The sequence below is a fragment of the Chiloscyllium plagiosum genome, unplaced genomic scaffold (genome assembly GCF_037043375.1).
Source record: "Chiloscyllium plagiosum isolate Xiang-an unplaced genomic scaffold, Cpla_swu_hap1 HiC_scaffold_20, whole genome shotgun sequence".
Lineage (NCBI taxonomy): Eukaryota > Metazoa > Chordata > Chondrichthyes > Orectolobiformes > Hemiscylliidae > Chiloscyllium > Chiloscyllium plagiosum.
This window is the reverse complement of record NW_028270158.1, coordinates 28,239,117-28,262,452: the sequence shown is the minus strand read 5'-3', so window position 1 is coordinate 28,262,452 and position 23,336 is coordinate 28,239,117. Positions and strand designations below refer to the sequence as shown.

Genomic DNA, 23,336 nt, shown 5'->3' with positions numbered 1-23,336 from the left:
ATTGATCCAATTGATTAAGATCTCTTATCTTAGATGACTTCACTATCCAATTTTGGTGTCATCTGCAAACTTATTAGCCACGCCTCCTATATTCTCATCCAAATCATTTATATAAATGGCAAAAAGCAGTGGACCCAGTACCAATTCTTCTGGAACAATGCTGGTCATAGGCCTCTAGTCTGCAAAACAACGCACCACCACCTTCTTTTATCCTTCTTGTCCATCCTTGAAGAATTTTTGATAAATGGCCCACAAAGTTTTTTTTTTATGGTAACAGCGAAGTTGTGAAGTTATATGAATCAATGTGGGGGGAGAAGCTGAAGAGGTGGCTGTGATTGCAAACTGTGTTGCATCAGCAACACTGAGCAAATAGGATCTGAGAGCTGAGAGTAGCCATTGCATTTGCTAGTGGCATGGATGCAAGGGTGTAACTGAAGTTAACTGTGCAATAAGGGCATTTCTGGCATCCCAGACAAGAATGTGAGCAGTTGGAGTTACTACCCTAATCACCTTCTTCACATCTCTTGTCTCCCTCACCTCTTTTCCTGAGTGGCTCAAAGTGAACTTAGCCCTTTGCTCGTTCCTCCTACACTGGTGGGTTATTGATGTGCATCCCGAGCCACATTTACTGGTTATCCTTCGATGAAAGGGAAGCAGGCTTGTACTTCTTTTTGGGTATTCAAGAGCTTGTTTCAACTTCGGGAGAGCAACAACAATGGGTAAGAATAAAGATTACAGCTTATTGAACCATTGAAGTAAAATTAAATTCTGTTCACACAAGTCAAACTGTTTCTGGCATTTTCAGTTGACCAGACTTGGTTTGTGTCTGCAATTGTCAGAAATAGTACTACAAAAGTTTGAAACCTTTACAAAGTAGTTAAATGACTAATAAATGCGTGCAAATTTATCATACAGTACTTGCATTTCAATTCAGTCTCTCAAAATTTGCTGTAAGATGATCAGGGAAAGCCCCTGGAAGTTCTTCCTTCTGTTAAAACGAGAAGTTTCACATTCTGATTGACACAGGCAAATGTACTAAGAAACAGCAGAGGATAACCACCTGGAACCGAGAGAACGTGAGTACCATATCCAAATGTATAAAGTTCTTGAGCACATTATCAGTGTATAAAAATGTTAAGAAAACAGCATTTAACCATTTTTCAAGGGATCCATTTCAACTCCTAGATTCCCTCTCCACAAAATTTCTTTAAAACAAGTTTGCACTATCTCACTGGGATTTTGATTTTGTTTTATTTCAATACAGCTGTCTCACTGAACCGTGCCTCCTCCACACTACCAAGGATTTCAGTACTTTGCTGTGAGAAGGTTTCACTGACTGCATTTAAAAGGCCATGTATATAATGAAATATCTGATCAGTACAAATATATCTAGTGTTTGTGGAAAGGTCACATTGAAACATTAACTCGGTTTCTCTCCAAGAATGTTGTTGGACTCAAGTGCTTTCAGTTTGCTTTGTTTCTGTTCTACAGGATGCATTTGAACAACCTAAGTTATTTGGATATTTCTTTCGTTAGTGAAAGTTAAGAAAGGAAATAGATATACTGCACAGTGTGAAAGAAATAAAACTCCAGTAGAAAAGTAAAGAATTGATGTATTAAGTAAGGGGCACAGTTAATTGTAGCCACCAAAAGAAAATGGGAGAGAGGAAAATCACAGAAGAAATCTGGGTAGGTAGCACTTTGAAAGATTCCATAGTACTTTCTATTCCCAGACAGTCTCAATTGCAAACACTAATATAACCCAAAACCAGTTGGCTTCAGAAGTTAGTGACGCATACTTGGATTAAGGTAGCTATCTAGGAAGTTCCTATAATAAGACCAGAGGGAGGTGGGGGCACCCATCCTAAAGCATTTTTGTTGCATCCAAGTTCAATCCAGATATATAGCAACTACCTAACCACACATCTAAACAGTGAACAACAAAAACAGGAGTCACTATTGCCGCAAGTGTGCAGTCTGACACAGACATACTAATACATTTATTACAACAGAATTATTGTATGAATGTCAATTGCAATGTGCTCAGGAATAGAATCTGAGTAAAGTGAATCCCAGGCTCCATAAGCACACTTTGGAATTAAAATGGAATTTCTCACTTAGCAATGATAATTTTTCTTCCACAATTAATTGCTCATTAACAAGATGCAGAAAACATAGCTAAAACCATCTTTAATTGTTATTTATCAGTCACACATTCTTACTTCTTGATAAAAAAAAAACCCTCAGATGAGTTTTTTTCTTTCATCTCTTTGGCTTACTAACAACCATTTAAAACAGCAATTCTCTATCCCATTTATCTTTTATGGATATGTTTCAAGTTGAATGTGGCGATAACAAGGTGTATTTATTACTTATCACTGGATTTTGAGTGGCCTTGTGAGCTTTTTACTTGAACTACAGACTGAAGGTGATCCCAAGACATATTAATCATATTTTCATGAAAACCCTCTTTTGTTTATTTGTTTACATTGACTGTAATGGTATGAAGCATTCTCCTTTTGCCAAATGTAAACCTGGAAAACAAAGCAGATAATACATCTAGACTAAATGATCCATGGCATAATTTCTCCTACAAATTATTACTTTGGTTGTTCCTCTTAGCAAAACAAATGGAACCAGCTTGAATTACTTAATTACTTTACAATAGATGTTGTTGTGATCTTAACTCAAAATGAGTAGAAATTCTCTTGATCACTGACAATCATTTACCTGCATAAACCCTAAACCATAAAGTCAGAATGATACCAATAGATAAAGTGCATTTAAATCTAAAACCTATAAATCAGAGAAACTTAGAATAAAAATGATCAGTAGGATTCTCAAAATCACTGAACTAAAAAAAACACTTATTTTAAAAATATAGGTATTGTTGTAATGAGTCTTTCAAATTCTTAGAGTCCATTTTATTTTGTCTTGCCATATAGAGCTTCAAGAATTTGTTTAGTTTATCATGTTAACAAGAACCTATTTTATTTATATCGCTGAAAGGCAAGGTTGGTATAATAATGATTGAAATGACATCATAAAGCAATAAGTTATTTGTGAAAACTCAGAATGCAAGGCCAAATTAAACCATATTAAAAAATTCAGCAAGTATGATTAGGTTATGCAAAGCTGTAATATGCAAAGCTGTGATGATTACTTAGTTCAAAGCTTGGGTTTCAAAAGCAGATAGCATGTCAAAGGAAGTGCAAATTTATGGGAGGTTACAGGCTCCACACTTGGATTCCTTTTTTTTTCTGGAAACTAAGTAATATTGCCTCAATCTCAGTCGATGAACTTCAAAAATAACAAGAGGAAAATATATGAATCTTATTAGTTTTCAAGATGTCTGGTTATTTTGTATTATCATCAAGTCTTGTTGGAGTCTGAATTTCAGGATTCACACCTAATGAGCTACTCAGTATCAAAGAAACCTGTTAAGTAGTTATGTTCAGAATAGAAAATAATGGGAGTGTAAAGATGAAGGATAGGTTATCAAGGCGCTTTGAATAATTCAAGTTTATCTTCAACAGTAGCAAATGCCGAATAAATGGGGACATTTAAAAGTTAGTTACATATGCTACATCCTTCCTTGTCAAGTTTCCCACTGTAATTGTAGGCTTCTCAAAATTACTATGCAGATTATTCTATTTTTCTGTGAACTTGTGCAGCCATGTTTAATGAGGAGATTAGCAGGAAAATACCAACAGCAAGATCAGACATTTACATCAGCAACTACACATGTTGGAACAAAACAACATCCCATCTAATTTTTCTTCTTGCTGGGCACAATTTAAACATGTAGGCTCTGATACAAGAACAAAACAAAATAAGATTTATAGCTGTCAATCAGCTGAATGCAGTTTAGAATTTACTAGAAAGATGAGCAAGCTTAAAAAGAATTATGCAATGCTGCTATTTACATGAAAACAATATGATGCTTAGCAAGTTAAATCAATCCATCAATCCATTTGAATCCAATGCAAATATAAAATGACAAAAGTGAATTGATTGAAAGCAGCATTATTGGCTGTTGGAGATTTTGTGTAACTATCTCTCATTAAAATGACAATTTGTGTTGGCCTACATAGGGAATTCAGGATTATAGTGTGGTCAAGTGCCCTTGCAGCCTAGAAAAACAAACCAATGTAAGCACAATATAGTTTCTTGTTCACCACCTCACCAGATCGGGTATGGCATGAGTTAGATGCTTGGATAAGTTCCTTCCAAACCACAATGGCAAGCAATCCCAGGCCAAGTCCAAAGATTAGATGCTGAGTAAAGCTTCCTCTGGACAGTGTGTTCACAGTCTGGGTCTTGTGAATGGCAACATTTTGGAGTGAATGAACCAACCTCTGCAAAGAGACCTCCATTTGGAACTCCAGCCAGGCATATTCCTAAATTTTTCAGCCCAACTACCTTTGTGTAATTGGTCATCCAACAGAACCATTCCATGTAGTTCTACTTTCAAATTCCAGGAAAACAAACAGATGTTCAAACAATTCAGTAGTTCTCGACTTTCAGTCAAACAGCCTCATACTTTCGAAATTAATTGCAAAGGCATTCAAAAGAAAGTATTTTTTTAACATCCCTAAGACTTTTCTCCTGGCCATGATGTGGAGGCACGACTGTTGAACTGGGGTGGAGAAAGTTAAAAGTCACAACACCAGGCTATAGTCCAACAGGTTTATTTGGAAGCACTAGCTACCTGATGAAGGAGCAGCAGTCCAAAAGCTAGTGCTTCCAAACAAACCTGTTGGACTATAACCTGGCATGGTGAGATTTTTAATTTTCTCCTTGCAGCAGTATCCAGAAAATTATACTTCAATCTCTGGAATACCAAGGTCAAACCTGGAAGGTTAGCAACATCAGACTCCTTTTTAGAGCTACAAGTACAGAATTTAAAAGGGGATAATAGGCATCCTCGAACAGAAGATGGGGTTAAGTGACAAGAAATATGGCACAGCTGAATTTCCATTATTTCAATCTGCTGCCCCCCCTTGCACCTACCTGGATAGGGATGGATATTTTACTAAGTTCAGGCACTGAAAAGGTGGGTCAAAGACAGGACATGACATAAATTCATGAAAGTGTTTGAGATATAATCTAACCTAATCTGCCAAAAAAATTGGCAAGCCATGGAATGAAATTCTAAAACAAATTAGTGGAAAATGCATGGCTTGATGAGGGTATTTTTACATACAAGAATAACATACAACATTCATAGCTATCAATCAGCTGAATGCAGTTTAAAATTTAATACAAAGATCTGCAAGCTTAAAACAAATTATGCAATGGTGCTATTTTCATGAAAGTAATATGATGCTTAGCAAGTTAAACCAATCCACATTTGAATCCAATGCAAATATAAAGTGATAAAAACAAATAGATTGAAAGCAGTATTATTGGCTGTTGGAGATTTTGTGTAACTATCTCTCAACATATCAACAGACCATGATTAGCCTATCAGGCAGGTACAACTCCCCGCTTTACTCCCACTTGGGATTTCACCTAAATATAAAGGTCTCGGTGTTCTGTAAGCGATGCCAGCCAAAGCAACAATTCCTGTTCATTTCTTTCAAGGTGACTTCAATGAGCTGGAACCTGCAACATTTATCTACAAAAGTGAAGCATCAAGCCAAAGTTGAAACTATTTCACATTAATGATAAAAGTGTCATCTTAAATACTCAAGTTTGTCCTTCCTGTACCTAGCAAGATCAAAGTGTGATCTATTTTAAACTAATACATGTCCAAAAATATATTATGTAGGTTACTTGCTGTATTTGGAATTCATTATGATTACTATTCCACATTCATAAGTTTTGTCTTTATTTCAGAATTAAATACAAATTAAAAACACAAAGGATACCATTCATTTCTTTGCACGCACACTGTCTCTTTACCTGGAATGGTCTAATCTTATTTCCCTACCCTTATCCCAAATTCTTTAAACAGATTCAATGCTTTATAAATTCCTTCCTAAAATAAGTAATTGTCATATTCCAAAATGTGATACTTCACACTTTGGGTGTCACATCTCTTCCCACTCTGCAACCCATCTGTGTCTTATTGAAATTTTCACACTTCTTTCATTGCTTGTAATGCCTCCAAACATTGATATATTTCAACATAATTCCTCGTGCCTATTTCCAAAACATATACATGAAATTAAAAAAAAGGTGCCCAAGGCACCTATTGGAGACTATATTAACTTAATATTGTCAATCTATAAACACAGTCATTTAGAATTACTCATTTCAACCGTTTCCCAATAATACATTCTGTTTAACAGAACGAGCCATCTCTTTTGTAACCAAGTCTCCTCATCAGAAACCTTCAATAATGCATTGCATTCCCTTTATCTATCCACTGCAAATCAACGAGTTGAACACCATCACGAGTCAGATTAAATGGCCAACCATCTCATTGACTGCTGATTTTTCCTGCAAAACAAGCTTTGCAATTAATTTGTTGCGCTATTTGGAATGTTGAGGATGTGAAAGGCTTTATCAATGAAACTTAATCTAAACACAAAATAATCTTAATTTATTTTAAAGGCTCCACCGTCCTCTTATTGAAAGAGGATGAACGGCTGTCCAGACGATGAATTCTGGGATGGTCTCCTACGACAATGCGCCAAATGTACGAATTGTGGGCATAACCGGCATAGTGGGTGCAAGACGTACTGTGGTTTGTATCCTTTCACTACCTGTTTTTGAAGCCTGTAAACAGCATTTTCGTTTGAAGACAAGACTAAAAATATTCCTTCCTTCAATACCAAAGTAAGAAAGCCAACATCAGCAGGCTCCAGATCAAATCTGGCCATTTCTAACCCGATTTGTATCCTCAATCCAGGTAGAATTCCATCAGCAGGACCCAATTAGAAGCAAGATAATAAAGAGACAGGAAAACGAAAGCCAGTTGACGTGCCTACAGGCTGCACCAATCTAACCCGCCCCACATGAATCACGCAGAGTCCTGGGAGAAGTGGAAAAAAAATTGGAGGGGGAAAACACTTCAGGCCAAATTCTTGATGTTTACATTACAGTGTGGAAACAGGCCCTTCGGCCCAACAAGTCCACACCGCCCTTACCTAACACTACGGGCAATTTAGCCTGACCTGCACATTTTTGTGTCTATGGGAGGAAACCGGAGCACCCGGAGGAAACCGACGCAGACACGGGGAGAACGTGCAAACTCCACAGTCAGTCGCCTGAGGCGGGCATTGAACCCGGGTCTCTGGCGCTGTGAGGCAGCAGTGCTAACCACTGTGCCACCGTGCCACCCGCGAATTCTTCCTCAATCCTAATAAAACACTAAGTATAGCCACTCATTCGTACTTATACAATGGGTATGATTATGTGATGATAAAGCCAATTCTAATATTCCGAATTCTACAGGACTTGCTCAGTGCTCTTACTAAACAGGAGTGAATCCATACCTATCAGACACAGCAATCCATTCCAGAGGTCACGATTCCCTGAAATTAAATGCCACCCATCCTTAGAATCGAATCATTTTTGTAATGAACATAATTTTCCCCCAATTTATCCATCCTATCCAACTAAACATAATCTATTCATTTTAAAGATTATATTAACCAAATGTCAATGTTTATCCAGTGAAGAAAGCCCCAGTGCCTAAATGCTAACCTGATACCTATAACGGTTATAAAGAATTTTACCCTCATCTACCTGATTAGTAATTGAATGGAAACAAGTTAAATTTACCTGATTTTTATTCTGTTGAAATGAATGGGATGGAGATTCGCTCCAATCGATAACTGCCCGGACAGAAATGAAACTCTCCTCCTCTGTCTTCCCCTCAATTTTTAAAAAATTATTTATTATGTCTGTAGCAGTGAATGATCTATGGAAAATACAAGTCGACTTGCTTGCCTTTCACAGGCAAACAGTTTAATGCTCACCACTAACTGAAGTTTTTTTTTTAAAAATCAGATATTTGGAGCTGCAATGAAGCTGCGGGATTTTATTGGGACAAACTGCTGCGCAACTGCATCAAGTGCTCAGATGTGTGTGGGCAACATCCTCAACAATGCTCAGAAATTTGCTATGGTAAGAAATTGGTAACAAATTATCTTGTCATTAGTTATTCTAAGGGTAATGAGTACATAATCAGGATCAGTAACGTCCATGATTATGTTGGCTATCACAAAGTGTCTTTTTCTGCACAGGACTGTACTGCACATATATCTATCTTGAGTACTTGAGTATTGTATTCACGCAGTGGACAATCAGACTTTTCCAGCTGTTTTATGATTTCCATATAGCCAATTTGCTCAGTTGGCTGAATGGCTGTTCGTAATGCAGCATGAAACCAACAGCGTAGGTTTAAATTTCCGCACTGGCTGATGCCCTACTTTCAATCTCACCTCTCACATGAAGCATGGTGACCCTCGGGTTAAACTCATTACCAGTTGGCCCTCTCATGGTCTTCTAGCACTATAGTAACTCTACAACCAATTGCACTCAACAGACATGTTTGAGTGTTAAATTACAGTTTCTTTTCATTATCATGTCCCTGGCCCTGTCCCTTTACACACACACACACACACACGCGCATCAGTGAGAGAGCAGACATGCTACTTGATCATGCACTGCCTTTGGATTATAGTTTAGTAAACCTGATAGGACAGAAGAATAAGACATGTAGCCGAATTAGATGGAATGCTACTTTTATCACACTGGATTCCACTAAATTTTCATGAAACAAGAGTAAGAAATTGAGAGGATGCTTTCACTTTGGTTCTGATTTTACATCCCAACCCAATGCAGTGTCATTTTGAAGAATGATGAGTTGTAACAAAAGCATTTGAACCCATGATTTTATGATGCTGGGAAAGTTGAGCATGAATGCATACTATGGTCCATACACATTCACATTCATAGCATCAACTACACATATGTTGAAATATCCCCTAACCCGCTCCCACCTAACTCTGGCCTGATTTCTCATACATAAAAATAATACCTTCAAGCAAATATCTTGCCAAATAATTTTGTTGAAGGATGGATCTTCCTGGACAGTCCTGATGGTGGATTTTGGAAAGGTGGTATGGAGTTGGGAAGCTATGAAATGGAAAGCTGTCGAGCAGAGACCTCCAGAGGAGCGGAGGTCATTGACAATCGTGGAAACAGTTTGGTGTTCAGTAGTGAGGTCAGGGTTCAAGGGAAAATAGAAGGAAGTATCTGAGAGATAGAATTCAGCATCTGCAAGGTAGAGGTCATCACACCAGAATACACAGACCATTCTTCACCATGGGCATGTAATGCCATAACATGTCCATTCCCAGTCTCTACTGGGAAGTCTCTCTACTTCTTCCTAGGCGGTCCATCCATCTACTACTGCCATTCTTTGCCAGGCTGAGCTCACCTACACTTTTGAACATTTCCCATTTAGTTCATCTCACTTTCTCTAGGTCAAAGGTGTGACCATGGGTCCCACTTATGTTGTCTCTTTGTGGAATATGCAGTATATTCCTTGTTCTGGTCTTACCCAGGGCCCCTCTCACAACTGTTTCTCTGATAGGATTATTGGTGCTGCTTCCTTCTCTTGTCCAGAATTGGAGGAATTCAATTTTTTCTTCCAATTTCCAGCCTTCTCCCTGTCACCTGATCCATCTTGGATTATTCCCTTATCTGCCTTGGCTTCTGTTTCCATTTCAGGGAATAGGCTGACCACAAGTATCTATTACAAACCCATCAATTCTCTCACCGTCCTGTAAGAACTCCTTTTCATTCTCCTTGTTACTCCATCTCATCTGTTCCAGTCATGCCAACTTTTCACATGGGTGCCTTTGAAATGTTTTCATTTTCCTCAACCAAAGATTCCCCCAACTATTGTAGACAGGGCCCTCAGCTATGCTGGACCCATTTCCTGCACTTGTCTCTACTGCTTCCCCTCCAATAATGTTTCCTCTGGTCTTTTCTTTCCACTTGGAAGCTTCAAATCTCCACAATTAAAGTTCAGTGCTACCACTGCCAGCAGAATGCCACCAAATATCACACCACCCCCATTCCTTGTCAATATTCCACAGGGACTGTGCCCTTAGCAATACCAGAGCACACTACTAACACTTCTCTCCTCCATCACCTCACCCCATGTAAATCACAAAGTGCAAAACTTGTCCTTTCACCTCCTTTTGTCTGAGGCATCATTTCCAGGGGAAGCAATGGTTTAATTGTATTCCTTGGTATTTGATTTATTGCATTTGCTCTCAATTCAAACACCTCTAGGTTTGGTCTCACTGGGTGATCCCTTTGTAGACCTCCCCTCTGTCCTTAATAATACCAATCTTCCGAATACTTGCCACTTCAATACACCATCTTGCTGTCATGCTAATACTTTGTCTTAGGCCTGCTGCAGTGCTCCAGTGAAGCTCAACACATGTGGAACAACCACACAGGCACTTCACAGCCTGCAAGACATTGTGTTCAATAACTTCAGGCATGAACAGTCCTCCATCTTGATTACATCACCTTCTTCTCCTCCTTCACATCTTCTCACCCCCCTCAAAACAATTGTTGTTTGCATAGGTCTGCTCTCAGCAAAGCAAATCTGTTTCAAGTATCCACATGAACCATTAGCACCCATTCTACAATGATATTTCTTCTGGATTTTTAGCACTCCCTTTGCCTTTTGATCTAGGAACCATGGCTATCTGTTCTACTCGCTCCTCTATCTGCTCTATCAACAGAGAAAAAAACCCATAATTTTCCAACCTCCTTCAGTTCCAAAAGGAGTTAAACATAACTCAAAACGTTAACACTGTTTCTCTTTCCACAGATGCTGCCAGACCTGCTGAGTTTCTCCAGCATTTTGTTTTTTTATGCTATGACAGTCCTTACCAGCAAGGTGGATTGAAATTTCTGAACTATGGTTGGCAGCCTAACCCAGTGATTAAGTCCTGGATGTCCCTGCTTTGGTAAGTGTAGAAAAGAATGGTGACTGTTTGCTGAGCAGAAATGCAACCTCTTGCAGAGGTACCATGTAACAGGTGGAGATGGCAGTAAGCTCAAATCATGTCAAGTTCTGTTCCTAGGACAAAAAGGAAATAGTTTGCAGACATCCACCAAGCTAAGTCAACTGCCCTTTGCACTGCTGTTTCCTTTAATTCCCTGGGAAGAATGAAAGAAGACATCACCATTTCTCTCTTCTGCATAAAGCTGCACAGGGCAAGAGCAAGGGCAATGTTTATCTCCTGACTGTCTTCCACTGTATAAAAGATGAAGGCCATTTTGTAGGCCCGTCCTAAAATTATTTACTTGGGATATGAGAGCTTTTCTGCAATTTGGTACTGCCATCATGTCCAACACCTGGCAAAGTGCATCTGACTGCAGAGATTGCTAAGTGCATCATGTCTTTAACTGTATTTAGCCTGAAGGCCAAGGCTGTGTCTAGTCAGTTGGAGAACTAGGCAGGTGAAGGCCTTATAAGCAGCATGACAGCATGATATCTTGTTCTGTTGCCAAAAGGGAGCATGTAGGACACAGAATTTAAAGGTGTGGTGCCACCATCCAGCAAATATCAACTTAGTATCTTTTGTATATTCCCCTCCATATTGTTAAACAGCTCTACCATATACACAATTTGTTCTTAATGTGTTTGTGACATTGTATTGGAATTGCTTTGTAACCAGCAGGGTGTCCATTTCATTTAGTGCAGTTTCTTCTTCATATCAGTGACAGATTGTAGTAACATATAGTCTTTCACATTGCAGGACGCATTATCCGAGGACTCAGATCAGCTCAGCAACTGGCACTTAGGCAAGTCATTAGTCAAATGGAAAGAGGAGCACTAAATTAAGTGTTACTTTCAAGTTCAGGCAGGAACGAAAGACAAACGCAAGTAGCTAGCCAGCTCACCATGTCTTCACAGCTGATAGTGAAGAATTGACCTATTGATTCCACAATGTTAAATATACTATATCCCCTCCAGCTACAGTCTCTTTCCTCCATAAGAAGCAATAGCTTTAGGCAAACAGGGTATCTGTCCTTTACCTCAATCATAAACAGCAAATTAGATATGTTGTAGATATTCCTTGCAATTGTTTGGAAGGGCACTATAATCTCTATATTGCAGCCATAGCAACAGACTTCAGGCTTAGTATTTGGCTGGAAGACAGAACACTTGGCAGAGTTTAGTCACAGTACCTTCAGTACACGGTGGCACAGTGGTTAGCACTGCTGCCTCACAGCGCCTGAGACCCGGGTTCAATTCCTGCCTCAGGCGACTGTGTGGAGTTTGCACATTCTCTCCGTGTCTGCGTGGGTTTCCTCCGGGTGCTCCGGTTTCCTCCCACAGTCCAAAGATGTGCAGGTCAGGGGAATTGGCCATGCCAAATTGCCCGTAGTGTTAGGTAAGGGGTAAATGTAGGGGCATGGGTTGGTTGCGCTTCGGCGGGTCGGTGTGGACTCGTTGGGCCGAAGAGCCTGTTTCCACACTGTAATGTAATCTAATCTAATCTACAGTTGAGGTGTGAACATAGGCCTCGTTGGAGACAAAGATATTGCTGCACTCAGACAAAAAACTCTCTCTCATCTAGATTACATGAGTACGTTATCCAGGCTAACTCTCCAAGATAGCATGAGGGTAACAGCAGTTATTAGTTCTTTAAAGTCAAAGACAGCAGAACTCAAATTGTAACAGTGAAAAAGGTCATCATAAAATCATAGTAAAAAACATGAAAACACCTTTAAATGTCTAAACCCAACTAAAGTTTCAAAGCTCTCTGAGATGTCAAATTTAAGGTAGTCTTTCTGTCTGAAATTAGCTTAAACTTGACCCTAAGTGCCCAGAGTTTCACAAGTTATTATCTCCTCCTCATATACAAAGATTCAGAAGACTAACTGTACACTAACTGTATCTTAAAAACCCAAATTACATCATAGAAAAATTGAGCAGAGTTCTCAAACACCCAATTTAAACTGCCCTGGCAGAATGGGAGGCCAGGTCTTTAGTGTAAATTAAGCATGAAAGATTGTTCGATGTATCAGTGCATCTCTCATGTCTGGCTCCATTTAATTTCTGGAACTGATTATACTTCTCCCTCATTTTGAAGGGATCACAAACTCAAAGGAGGATACCCAAACTACTCTGAGACACTGTCTCTCACATGAAGATCATTCCAACATCCTCCTGTTTGTGACTCTGGCAGCAGGTCTCTGTGTTGTTACTTGTGTATTTCTGATGCTGTTAGCTTGCTGTGTCAAGAAGTGGGTTCCTTCCACCTGCAGCACTGAGTCCATCCACAAGACGAATACACCCTCAAAAGGTCAGTAATTACATTCTTAATTTTATTTGCAACAGAAATTTAAAAGGCACAGGAGAACAATGGAAGAGGTGACCAGCAAGTTCTAAAACTGCAGATAGTGAAGTGGATTAACCTCTCGGTTTTAAACTCTGCCATGGAATCTGCATTTCATATCTGGGCTTCCAAACCAGTTTGAGTCTGTGGGAATGATCACAACCTTTACCCGACTGAAAGCCTCAATACTTAAAACGTACATTGGAAAAAGTCTTCCCTTATCTTCAAGAGACCAGCTTTTGAGAAGAAGCAAGTATAGTTGGAAGCCATCGAGTAGCTGAGCAAAAGGGTGAACACTAATCTTTGATCACAGTAGTACAAATATTCATCAGAACAGAACAGGTATACAGCAGGCTTTATTCAAAATATCAATACTGTGATTCAGATCTTCCCACTCATCTCCTGTACAACAACTCTGGCCAGTACCATCCAGTACTCTCTCGAGAATCCTCTTTCAATAATGCTGATTCTCATCTTTTTGACATCTTCTGTAGTCCTCCACAAAATATTGTCCATCCATCCTCTCAATACAATCTATTTCTTATACTCTTAGCTCCCGTTTGCTTTCTGTTGTATAGCGAAATATAGAATGGTGGGAAACCCACCAGTCATTGTCAACCTGACCATCAGGGAGGAATAAAAGATGACAGGGGTCTGAAGAGTGCAGGAAGAGCACACAGCAATTGGAGATGTAGATGTGGGGGTCATCCAGGTGCCAACAGAATTAAGGTATTAAAACAGGAGCAGGTCATTTAGCTCATTGAGTCAGTTTTGAAACTAAACGCCATACACTCACTTTTACCTCATATCCTTCATGTTTTTAGATATATTTATTGCAACCAAATTTGAAATTGATAATTAATTAACATCCAATGCCATTTACAGAAGAGAATTCCAAATCTTTACCACCTTTGGTATGGAGGAGTGTTCCTTAATTGCACACTGAAGAGTTTGTTTGTAATCTTCAGTCAGGGAGTCCTAGACTTTCCATAATCAAAATATAGATCATCAAGAATTGGTTTTCCTCATAATACTTGATCCTTTATCTTCAAATTCCATGGAATAAAAATCAAATTTGTGTAATCTCTCTTGAATGTAACTTATGCTGTTTAAAGCATCATTCTGGTAAATCTACACTGCACCCCCAAGGTCAGTATATCCTACCTATGGGAGGTGCTCAATTACCCAGGTCAGTCTAATTAGAGCTTTCCATTTTGAGATCTAGGATGCTTGGGTTTCTAGATTTGAGACCATCAGTCCAATGTTCTTTGTACCTCCCATTTTTATCTTTTTACCATTTATTAAATACTCTGTTCTAGCTTTTTTAGAACAATGTAGAGTTTGCCTGTATAGAATATCCTCAGCTTCTTTCCTTCAATGAAGCAGATGATGCCCATGTGTAGCAAGATCTAATCAACGGCTTGAGATGGTGGCATATAACCTTTGCACAACAAAGTGCAAGGCAACTATTACCTTCTGCAAGAGTGTGTACACAACTTGTGACTGCTGGAGTGCAAAAGTTACTCTAGAGCTGGTGGCTTACCTCCTGAATTTAAGGCTCTCCATCAACGAAATGGCTTTATCATGGGAAAAAAAAGCTTTCCTCAGGTATCTGAATGGGTGCACTTCTAATACTAAAGCAGCTTAGCACCATTCAGAACCAAACCAATTCACTTCGGATCTTATCCACCAGCTTAAACATCCATATTCTCCACTACTGGCATGTAATTTCTTCGAAATGGACTTCACGGCCACCTAAAGCACAAGGGTAGCAGGTTCATGGGAATACCATCACCTTGTAAGTTCCCTCCAGTAGCGCACTTCCCTGACTTGGATTTGCACTATTGCTTCCTCACTGGGTGAAAATCTTCAAATTCCTGAACAGCATTATTCAGTATTATAATGCCTGAAGCACTCTCATTATATGTACTTCATTGATTAAGATGGTTATTTATCATTACCAAATCAAGGCAACAAGGGGAATGAGGGAAAATTTGTGTAATTGCTGCTCATGTCTAGATCCTGAAAATTAATGTTAATAAACCTTTCTGTTTACATGTAAACTATTGGCCCTTTTAGCTATCCTTACTTATTCTTAGGTTTGACAGAACACTGCTAATGACCCTTAATATTCAAAAGGTTGGAACAATATACAGTAGGTGAAAGCAATAATCTTTAGTAAATGAAATGAGTTACGTAGTCTATGTGTTAGGCTGCACCCTGAATACAAAGTCGAGGAAACGCCCCTTTTGAAGGAACTACATGGGATCTTTGTATCACGAAAGTTAGGTACAAGGTCGAGTCAAATTGCAAGACTATCTGAGGGCGAAAACAGATTCTGTTCCATACTAAAGCAATGAAGTGTTAGATGACAGTAGTGACTAGTTATGTTAAAAGGGGTGTGGATTATAGCTCTAACTTCTGCAGTCTGCATCAGATTATGAAAACATGGCTAGTGTGCACTAGGCCAGGAGGCAGTCAGGAAAATATTTTTGATAATGTTAACTTCACCCAGAATAAGAGTCAGGTGCTCCAACTCTAAATGGGATATTTTAATTGATCAGATGAATGGTCCATTCCATAGCAGGTAAACCAGGCTGCACTACTGGAAGGCTCGCAGAGTTAGTTGGAATTGACCATATTTGGAGGTTGGTTAGCTCAGTTCAACCGGCCAGTTCTTACAAAATCAAGAACAAACAGCTTTTCATATATAGTTAAGTGAAAGAGGTTAGGTATCCCAACAGTTTAAATGGATAAGGCCAGAGTTAAAGAAGAGAAAGTTCAAGTTAGAATTTAAAGTCAGAAAAATCTCTGGGGCTGCAGAAATGATCAAACAGGCAATTAATATGAATGGAGCCTTTGAAAGGACTGATAGTTAAACGGAACAATTTTAATCTATTAAATGTGTATATTTAACTGCCAGAACTAAATGCATAGTGTGACAAGATATTTCCACAGTCCTGAAACTAAAGAGAACTTTATCATAGGACTGAGGTGGTGGCTAATGGAAATATTATATCTCTATCTCTAACAGGAAAAAACAACAATACACAACAAACAAACTAAAACTTTTTAAGTCATTTTGCTTACCCTGGTAGAGGGAAACTTCAAAGATTTTGAATGTGCTGCCTGCTATTTTTGCAATATTGAGATTGTTTCTTCTGACAGATGGACTACTGCAACTGAGTGTTGAAGGAGATGACCATAATCAAAGTATATCCTCCAACCCATCATTATCTGAGCCATCTGAAACTTGTAGTTATTGCTTCTCAGATCAGAGGTTCTCGGATAAAGAACGAAAGATATCGTCAAGCACAGCAACTCATCAGTGCATCCAGATACCATCTGTTCCTAACCAAAGAGTTCTTCCTTCTGCTACAGTTTACAAAGAGAAGCCATTTCAGATCATCTGCTCTCCTTCACAACCCAGCTTAAAAGAAACTCAAAGTTTCCAGGAGAAGTGCCACTTGAATTATTGATGACTTTAAGCTTAAACCACTTATTCTATTAAACGTCAACTGGACTCCCACAAAGCAGTCCCACAGTAAAACTGCTTACACACCCTCCCAATCTGACATTAAAAAGCACAAGATTTAGGACTCTGCTCTAACATCTCATATCCAGATAAAATATGGCCCATGACCCCCTTCAAACAACAGGTAGAGTTGAGGAGAGGTATGGAGAGATCCAGTCTTCATCTTCACAGACAACTTGCACAGAAAAAAAAAAGGACAGGAGTCACATAAGACAAGCATCTGTATTGTAAATACTTCAGTAATAGAAGTTTCAATCGTGATCGTTTAGGTGAGTAATACACTGAACCACATCGCAGCAAAACCGTTTGGTTGTTCACCAATCTGCAGATGCTATACGTCTTTGTGCCTATTGAATGCATGTATGGGATTTGAGACATGTGGAAACATTAGCTAAAATTCTTGCTCCTAATTACCACCTAATGATGTCCTGGAAAATATATTGTCTGTGGGATCAAATAGCCAATAAATACCACCATTCACTGCATACATTTGTGAAGATTAGCTGCAGTCCCTTTTGTAAGGAAGCTGAAACTTCAGTTATGGAAACAAAAAGTAGAAGTCATGCAGGTAGTCACTAGACAAGGTATTAATATGACAGGCAGACCTAGTCATGCCACTTTCAAGCATTAATATTGAGTGCATTGCTATGCCTATTGGATAAGTAATGCATCTTCAGATTTGCATACTAAAAAAATTATTTGCTGATTAATCTTTAGAGTTTTGCTGCTAAGGTGACTCACTCGTAAAGGGAACTCTACAAGAGGATTGCGAAGGTGACTAATGGAAATATAACATCTGATAGGAAAATCACACGACAGACAAGTCAAAATGCTTTAAGTCAAAGTTTGGGAGAAGATTTGTAGCTCGGGTGCTCGTTGTTGTGGTTCAGTTCGCCGAGCTGGGAATTTGTGTTGCAGACGTTTCGTCCCCTGTCTAGGTGACATCCTCAGTGCTTGGGAGCCTCCTGTGAAGCGCTTCTGTGATCTTTCCTCCAGCATTTATAGTGATTTGTATCTGCCGCTTCCGATTGTAAGTTCCAGCTGTCCGCTGCAGTGGCCAGTATATTGGGTCCAGGTCAATGTGCTTATTGATTGAATCTGTGGATGAGTGCCATGCCTCTAGGAATTCCCTGGCTGTTCTCTGTTTGGCTTGTCCTATAATAGTGTTGTCCCAGTCGAACTCATGTTGCTTGTCATCAGAGTGTGTGGCTACTAAGGATAGCTGGTCATGTCGTTTCATGGCTAGTTGGTGTTCATTAGCCACGAAACGACATGACCAGCTATCCTTAGTAGCTACACACTCAGATGACAAGCAACATGAGTTCGACTGGGGCAACACTATTATTATAGGACAAGCCAAACAAAGAACAGCCAGGGAATTCCTAGAGGCATGGCACTCATCCACAGATTCAATCAATAAGCACATCGACCTGGACCCAATATACCGACCACTGCAGCGGACAGCTGGAACTGACAACCAGAAGCGGCAGGTACAAATCAATATAAATGCTGGAGGAAACATCACAGAAGCACTTCACAGGAGGCACCCAAGCACGGAGGATGTCACCTAGACAGGGGACGAAATGTCTGCAACACAAATTCCCAGCTCGGCGAACAGAACCACAACATGCTTTAAGTCAGTTGGCTTACCCTGGTAGTGGGAAATTTCAAAAGATCAGCATACAAAACGAAAATTAGTCAAGACTTAGAAAGGTGGGGAGAAGACATCTCATGTCATTGTCAATTAATATGATTGTTTTTCTTTATTGTATTAGTGCCTGAAGCAAACATGATAGATACAAGTTTAGTTTTAGTGTTTTGGGGTGGCAGTGCAACTTAAGAAAATGATAGCAAGTGCTGTAAATGGAAGGCAGAAAGACTGAGAAGCAAATAGCCTGGGATGTTGCTGGGGGAAATAATGTTGGGAATGAAGAAAGAAAGAGTGAGGGACATGAATGGTCAACTCATGTATTAATAAAACAGGAAATGAAATTGGCGAAAGTGAAAGTTTCCCTTATTTTCTGCATAAATGGGAGATCATTTGAAATACCAAATCAGATATTTCCACAAGTTGGAGTGCTAAAATTTGGATAAGTAGAAAAATGAAGATTTTTGAAAGCACAGCATAAATCCAAAAGTTAATGATAGAGTAAGAAATAAAGTACAACAGTGAAATATACACAATAAAAAGGCAAAGTAAAATTGCCAAAGTAAAAACACAGAATTAAATGATAGCAAACTGACAGCTAAAATATTCTAGCTTCATTGCAGGAAGTTTGTCAGGATTTTCACTGCTACCAGAATGGAGGGAAGATTCAACCGTCATATGGACAGAGCAAGTTGGAAAGTCATCACATTAATCCTTGCAGGAGAAACCATGAATCCAGCACAGGGAAACTTATGTAATGCAATACAAAAACTAAGTCTCCATAATATGAAGACAACATCAGGCATTCTCCCATAGTCAAATGATTTATTTTGACATTTTGCTTTTCCAGAACATGAAAAAAAAATCAAGTGAGATTACAAATGAAATTGGTACTGCAGGCAATACCACAAATGGAGAACTAGAATAACACAGTGGGGGCTGATTTCAAATATACATTACCCTGTCCGGAGGATATTAAATGGGAGTCCTTACATTTCATACTGAGGACAGTGCATTAACAAATGACCCTTAACATGGGATACACTTGAACCACCTGGCATTCCGGGAAACAGTTTCATTTAAGCAGCTTTTGTATATCGAACACTAAGACCCACAAATAAAAAAAAGGACAACAACTCCCAAAATGCACTGTGATTATCCAAGCTCATGAACTGAGCACATCTCCTATAAACTGCTGAGGCTATTCTTTTGTTATCAGCCTCTTGAGGGCAAGGTGTGTGAAAGCAGTCCATATTACAGTTGGATGTTTTCACTTTCCTCTTGCTTTTAAATCCATTCTGCTACGGTGAACTACACATCAGTTGAAGTTGAATGAGAGTCAGTCATTGCAGGACTGACTGACATTCTGAAGACCAAGTGACACGCTTGAGACTTTTGCACAATTGCAGGACTGAAGATCAATGATTAGGAACTCTCCTTTTTGGGTTTAAAAATTAAATCACTGGCAATGACAGCTTTGGAGGTTCTGTAACCTTATTACCAGAATGGATGATGTTGTAGCTAATAGTTAGCAGCTGTCCTTGAATGATAGCAGGACTATCAAAACTATAAAAATTGTAATCCTGTCTTTGCTTTCAGGTCTAAGTTAGTTGACAGTCATTAGCTATTACATCATCATTTCAGGCAAATGTGTGCATGAAATCTGTAACCTTTTTAATCTTTGTTGTATAAATCATTGATTGTACAACTTCACAGTAACATTTAAAAAGTACAGATGGGAATGTTTGTAGGGAACATATCTTACCACAATAGTGGGGATTTTGTCACTTGACTTCAAATGCACAGAGAAAACAATTCTCAAAATGTAGCTTACACTGCCGTGTAGACATTCCACATGCCATACCCAAATACTTAGTTTCTGCCACACTGCACTATACACAGGGGCTGGCATTTGAAATGCCCACATGGTACTTACACCGCATTCACCTACATGTAAACAGCACAGGTTCTACACTTCACTGCAGTTACAAGAAAACCCAATACTTAGAAGGCCCATCTGAAAAGAAGAAACACAAATGAAACACAGCTTTCAAAAACTTTTTCTGCCCACTGATATTCAGAGCTGAGAGTGGTCTGTCTAGAGTCATGCAAGGCACTGTGAAACCTTACTTCGATGACAAGAAAAAACAGAGAGGCAGTGCTCAACTGCAGTAATGACACCACTGGAAGGTTAAGTGGTATGACAGCATTAAAATTAGGATAATTAAAATATGTTTCCATAGTCTGAATGCAGCCTTATTTGGGGATAATGGATTTCCTGTTGCATAGGTTCACTTGTCATGCACTGGAGATCCAAATGTCATTTGCCATATCCCTCCTTTGAGAATAATCTTCAGACAACCCTGAAAAAACAACTGGCTCAATCTCCAGGTCTGTAAACAAGTAATTAAAATTTTCTATCGACACCATAAAGGCAACACAAATGGCACAAACATAAGTAAAGAAGGGATCAAACTGCTTGGAGCAGGTTATACAGCCCAAGCAAATTCAGTTCAAGTACAAAGGATTCTAACTAGAAAATATCAATGATTCCTGCAAAGATAATCTAGAAGATCCCACGACCAAACTTCAAGAATATTAAAATAAAGTGCAATGAATTGACAAAAAAACTCAACATTTCAACAAGGACAAACTGCAGTGGGTTTGATGAAATTGAAAACATGCACACTAGAACCAAAATAAATCAGAGCCAAATTTAGAAATAAAATATGCTAACTTTAAAAAAAATTGGGACAATTGCAGCTACACATTCTCAAAATAAACAAGAAAAACAAATTACGATTGTTGCCTGTCCTCCGTCTATCAAGAAAAGCAAATAATTAAGAAAAATGTACAGGAAGCTGGAACTGCTCTTGAACTGCTCGTGTTGGTTGGATGAAGCTTGGTGGAAGCTTATTGAACTTCCAGCTATTGAAACTCAAAAATATTAACTTTTTAAGAAGAGAAAAGTTGACTTTGGCTAACATGAATGAACAGAACTGCTAGAAGCTGAAATTAGAGAGTTTCACAGAGCCTTGCATTTCTTGACACTAATTTTTTGACAATTAGTGGCTATTGAGAATGCCATCACAATACAGAGAGCTATAGCTACTGGAAAAGAGATACCATGTGTCCTTGAAAATTTCAATGACTGTTCAATCTTCTACTCATGGTGTTTTATCAAGATTGTAGATCAGAAGAACACTGCAACATTTAAAAAGCAAACTATCTTCTTGCGAGTAATGGAAAACAAAGCATTTCTGCCTCAAGTTGCTAAATCAACAGGATATTCAGACATTTGGTACAATAAGGATAACAATGCCTTGGGATACATTACCAATGGCGTACTGAAGAACTGTTCAGAGTCAACAGGAAGCTTGCTGATCATACTAAACAAATTATAATTTCCTAAACCTTCTGTTTTATGAATTTTCATTAATCTCAAAAATTATTAATTTTTGTCTTCAATTCTCAGTGTGTGGCATTCTAAAATGAACAGGACCAGCTACTGTGGAACAATTTATCCAGCAGCTGCTGCTCTCAAACATACTATCTTACTCGAGATATACGCATGGAATATTCAATTACTTGTGAATCATCATTCCAAAAGCAACCAAAACGGAATCAAATCTTAAAAGTGAACAGAATAGGCTGTGTTTCATCGGCATTCCCTCATCTTAGGCTCTCTGGTCTGATCACGTTGTTTCGTTCAATGAAGGCCACTAGGACTGCCATATGGATCGTGCTTTCTGACAAAACAGCAAAAGCTCCCAAACATTGATCTACTGATATACCCCAGACTGCATAACTTAAAAAATAAATCAAGGGGAAGAATCAAGAGCAGTCACTGTGGCCATTATTCAAACTGCAAATGTGCATGTGTGTGTGGTGTGTGCGTGTGTGTATTTTAAGACATGAACACAGACTTTTCCACCACTCAGTGATGTAAGGCCATCTCGAAACACGAGAGTTTGTACAATAAACAAATACTAAGTTCAGTACAGTTTCATTACGGCACAGCTGCTCTGAATCTTGCTCTGACAGGGAAAAAAAAATTAGAACACAGCTAGAATGCAAACAAACCTGGGCCCGATATAGAGATCTGTTGGGTTGCATCAATCTGCAGTCCTCTGGCAATGCGTACATACTGAAAACCTGTCTCAGTACTGCATTCAGTTTTAATGGCCATTTTCTGAAAATAGATGCCCACTAGTTTCATACAGTACTCAATATCTAAATCCACAGAAATGTATCTGCAAGTCAATAATACCATCCATTTGCTCTCAGACCCATCGCATAGTAATGGGTTGGTTTGTCATTGTTGTTGTACACTTGGTCGGCTGGAGCTCAAGCACCATGGAAACAGAAGCTGAGATGTGCACCCTCCCCCCCCCCTCCCTGCGGACATGCGGGCTGCAGCTGCGAGGATGACCCATGCCTCCTCCCATCTCATTCCATCAGGTGTTCAGTCTCACTGCTTCAGACCAAAATCAGTGTCAAGTAGGTTCACTCAGTGCTGACAGTACTTAGAGTTTCAGGTAGGTTGTGTATCGTTCTGAAGGCTTCCCCCAGTCTGATAAGGCTATTCGTATTCAAGGAACTGTTTGTGATAAAACAAGAGATACCTACAGACAAAAGAAATTGCACACTTAAATTTTTGCATTGACATAGTAATGCACCATATACAAAAGAACAACCACAGTATTCTGTAAAAGGGGAGACACCCACTGATGCCATACAGACAATATCAAGCACATAAATGAAGAAGTTAGTGACATAACATCTAGTCAAACACTTCTTAAAATTTTATGCATAATCCATT

At 39.0% G+C, this 23,336-nt stretch overlaps 2 protein-coding genes across 10 annotated transcripts in view; one reads left to right on the top strand and one right to left on the bottom strand.

The window, feature by feature from the left end:
* The first annotated feature begins 949 nt into the window (after positions 1–949).
* Positions 950–20,968, top strand: tnfrsf13b (TNF receptor superfamily member 13B). 3 transcript variants are annotated; one of them, XR_015760556.1, is made up of 6 exons: positions 950–1,076; positions 6,562–6,694; positions 7,963–8,079; positions 13,086–13,298; positions 16,500–17,135; positions 19,138–20,968. XR_015760556.1 is itself a non-coding variant. In XM_043711779.2 (5 exons), exons 2-5 carry the CDS (start codon positions 6,589–6,591, stop codon positions 16,808–16,810), a joined length of 747 nt encoding a protein of 248 aa, XP_043567714.1. In that variant the 5' UTR covers positions 950–1,076; positions 6,562–6,588; the 3' UTR covers positions 16,811–17,351. The 3 variants fall into 3 exon arrangements, 1 of the variants encoding a protein (XP_043567714.1); XR_015760555.1 differs by having other exon boundaries at positions 19,127–20,968; XM_043711779.2 differs by lacking the exon at positions 19,138–20,968 and having other exon boundaries at positions 16,500–17,351.
* Positions 19,326–23,336, bottom strand: part of usp22 (ubiquitin specific peptidase 22) — a 130,916-nt gene continuing 126,905 nt past the window's right edge. For all 7 annotated transcript variants that reach the window (XM_087997740.1, XM_087997742.1, XM_043711780.2 and 4 more), the window contains one exon: positions 19,326–23,139. In XM_087997740.1, the coding sequence (XP_087853866.1) occupies positions 23,097–23,139 (43 nt within the window). In that variant the 3' untranslated portion in view covers positions 19,326–23,096. The remainder of the gene's footprint in view (positions 23,140–23,336) is intronic.

Bases quoted from the DNA above. Each gene is read 5' to 3' on its own strand.
- tnfrsf13b (XM_043711779.2), top strand. From the start codon at position 6,589: ATGAACGGCTGTCCAGACGATGAATTCTGGGATGGTCTCCTACGACAA. The intron at 6,695-7,962 runs GTTTGTATCCTT...TTTAAAAATCAG, and splicing joins TGGGTGCAAGACGTACTGTG to ATATTTGGAGCTGCAATGAA. The intron at 8,080-13,085 runs GTAAGAAATTGG...CTCATTTTGAAG, and splicing joins ATGCTCAGAAATTTGCTATG to GGATCACAAACTCAAAGGAG.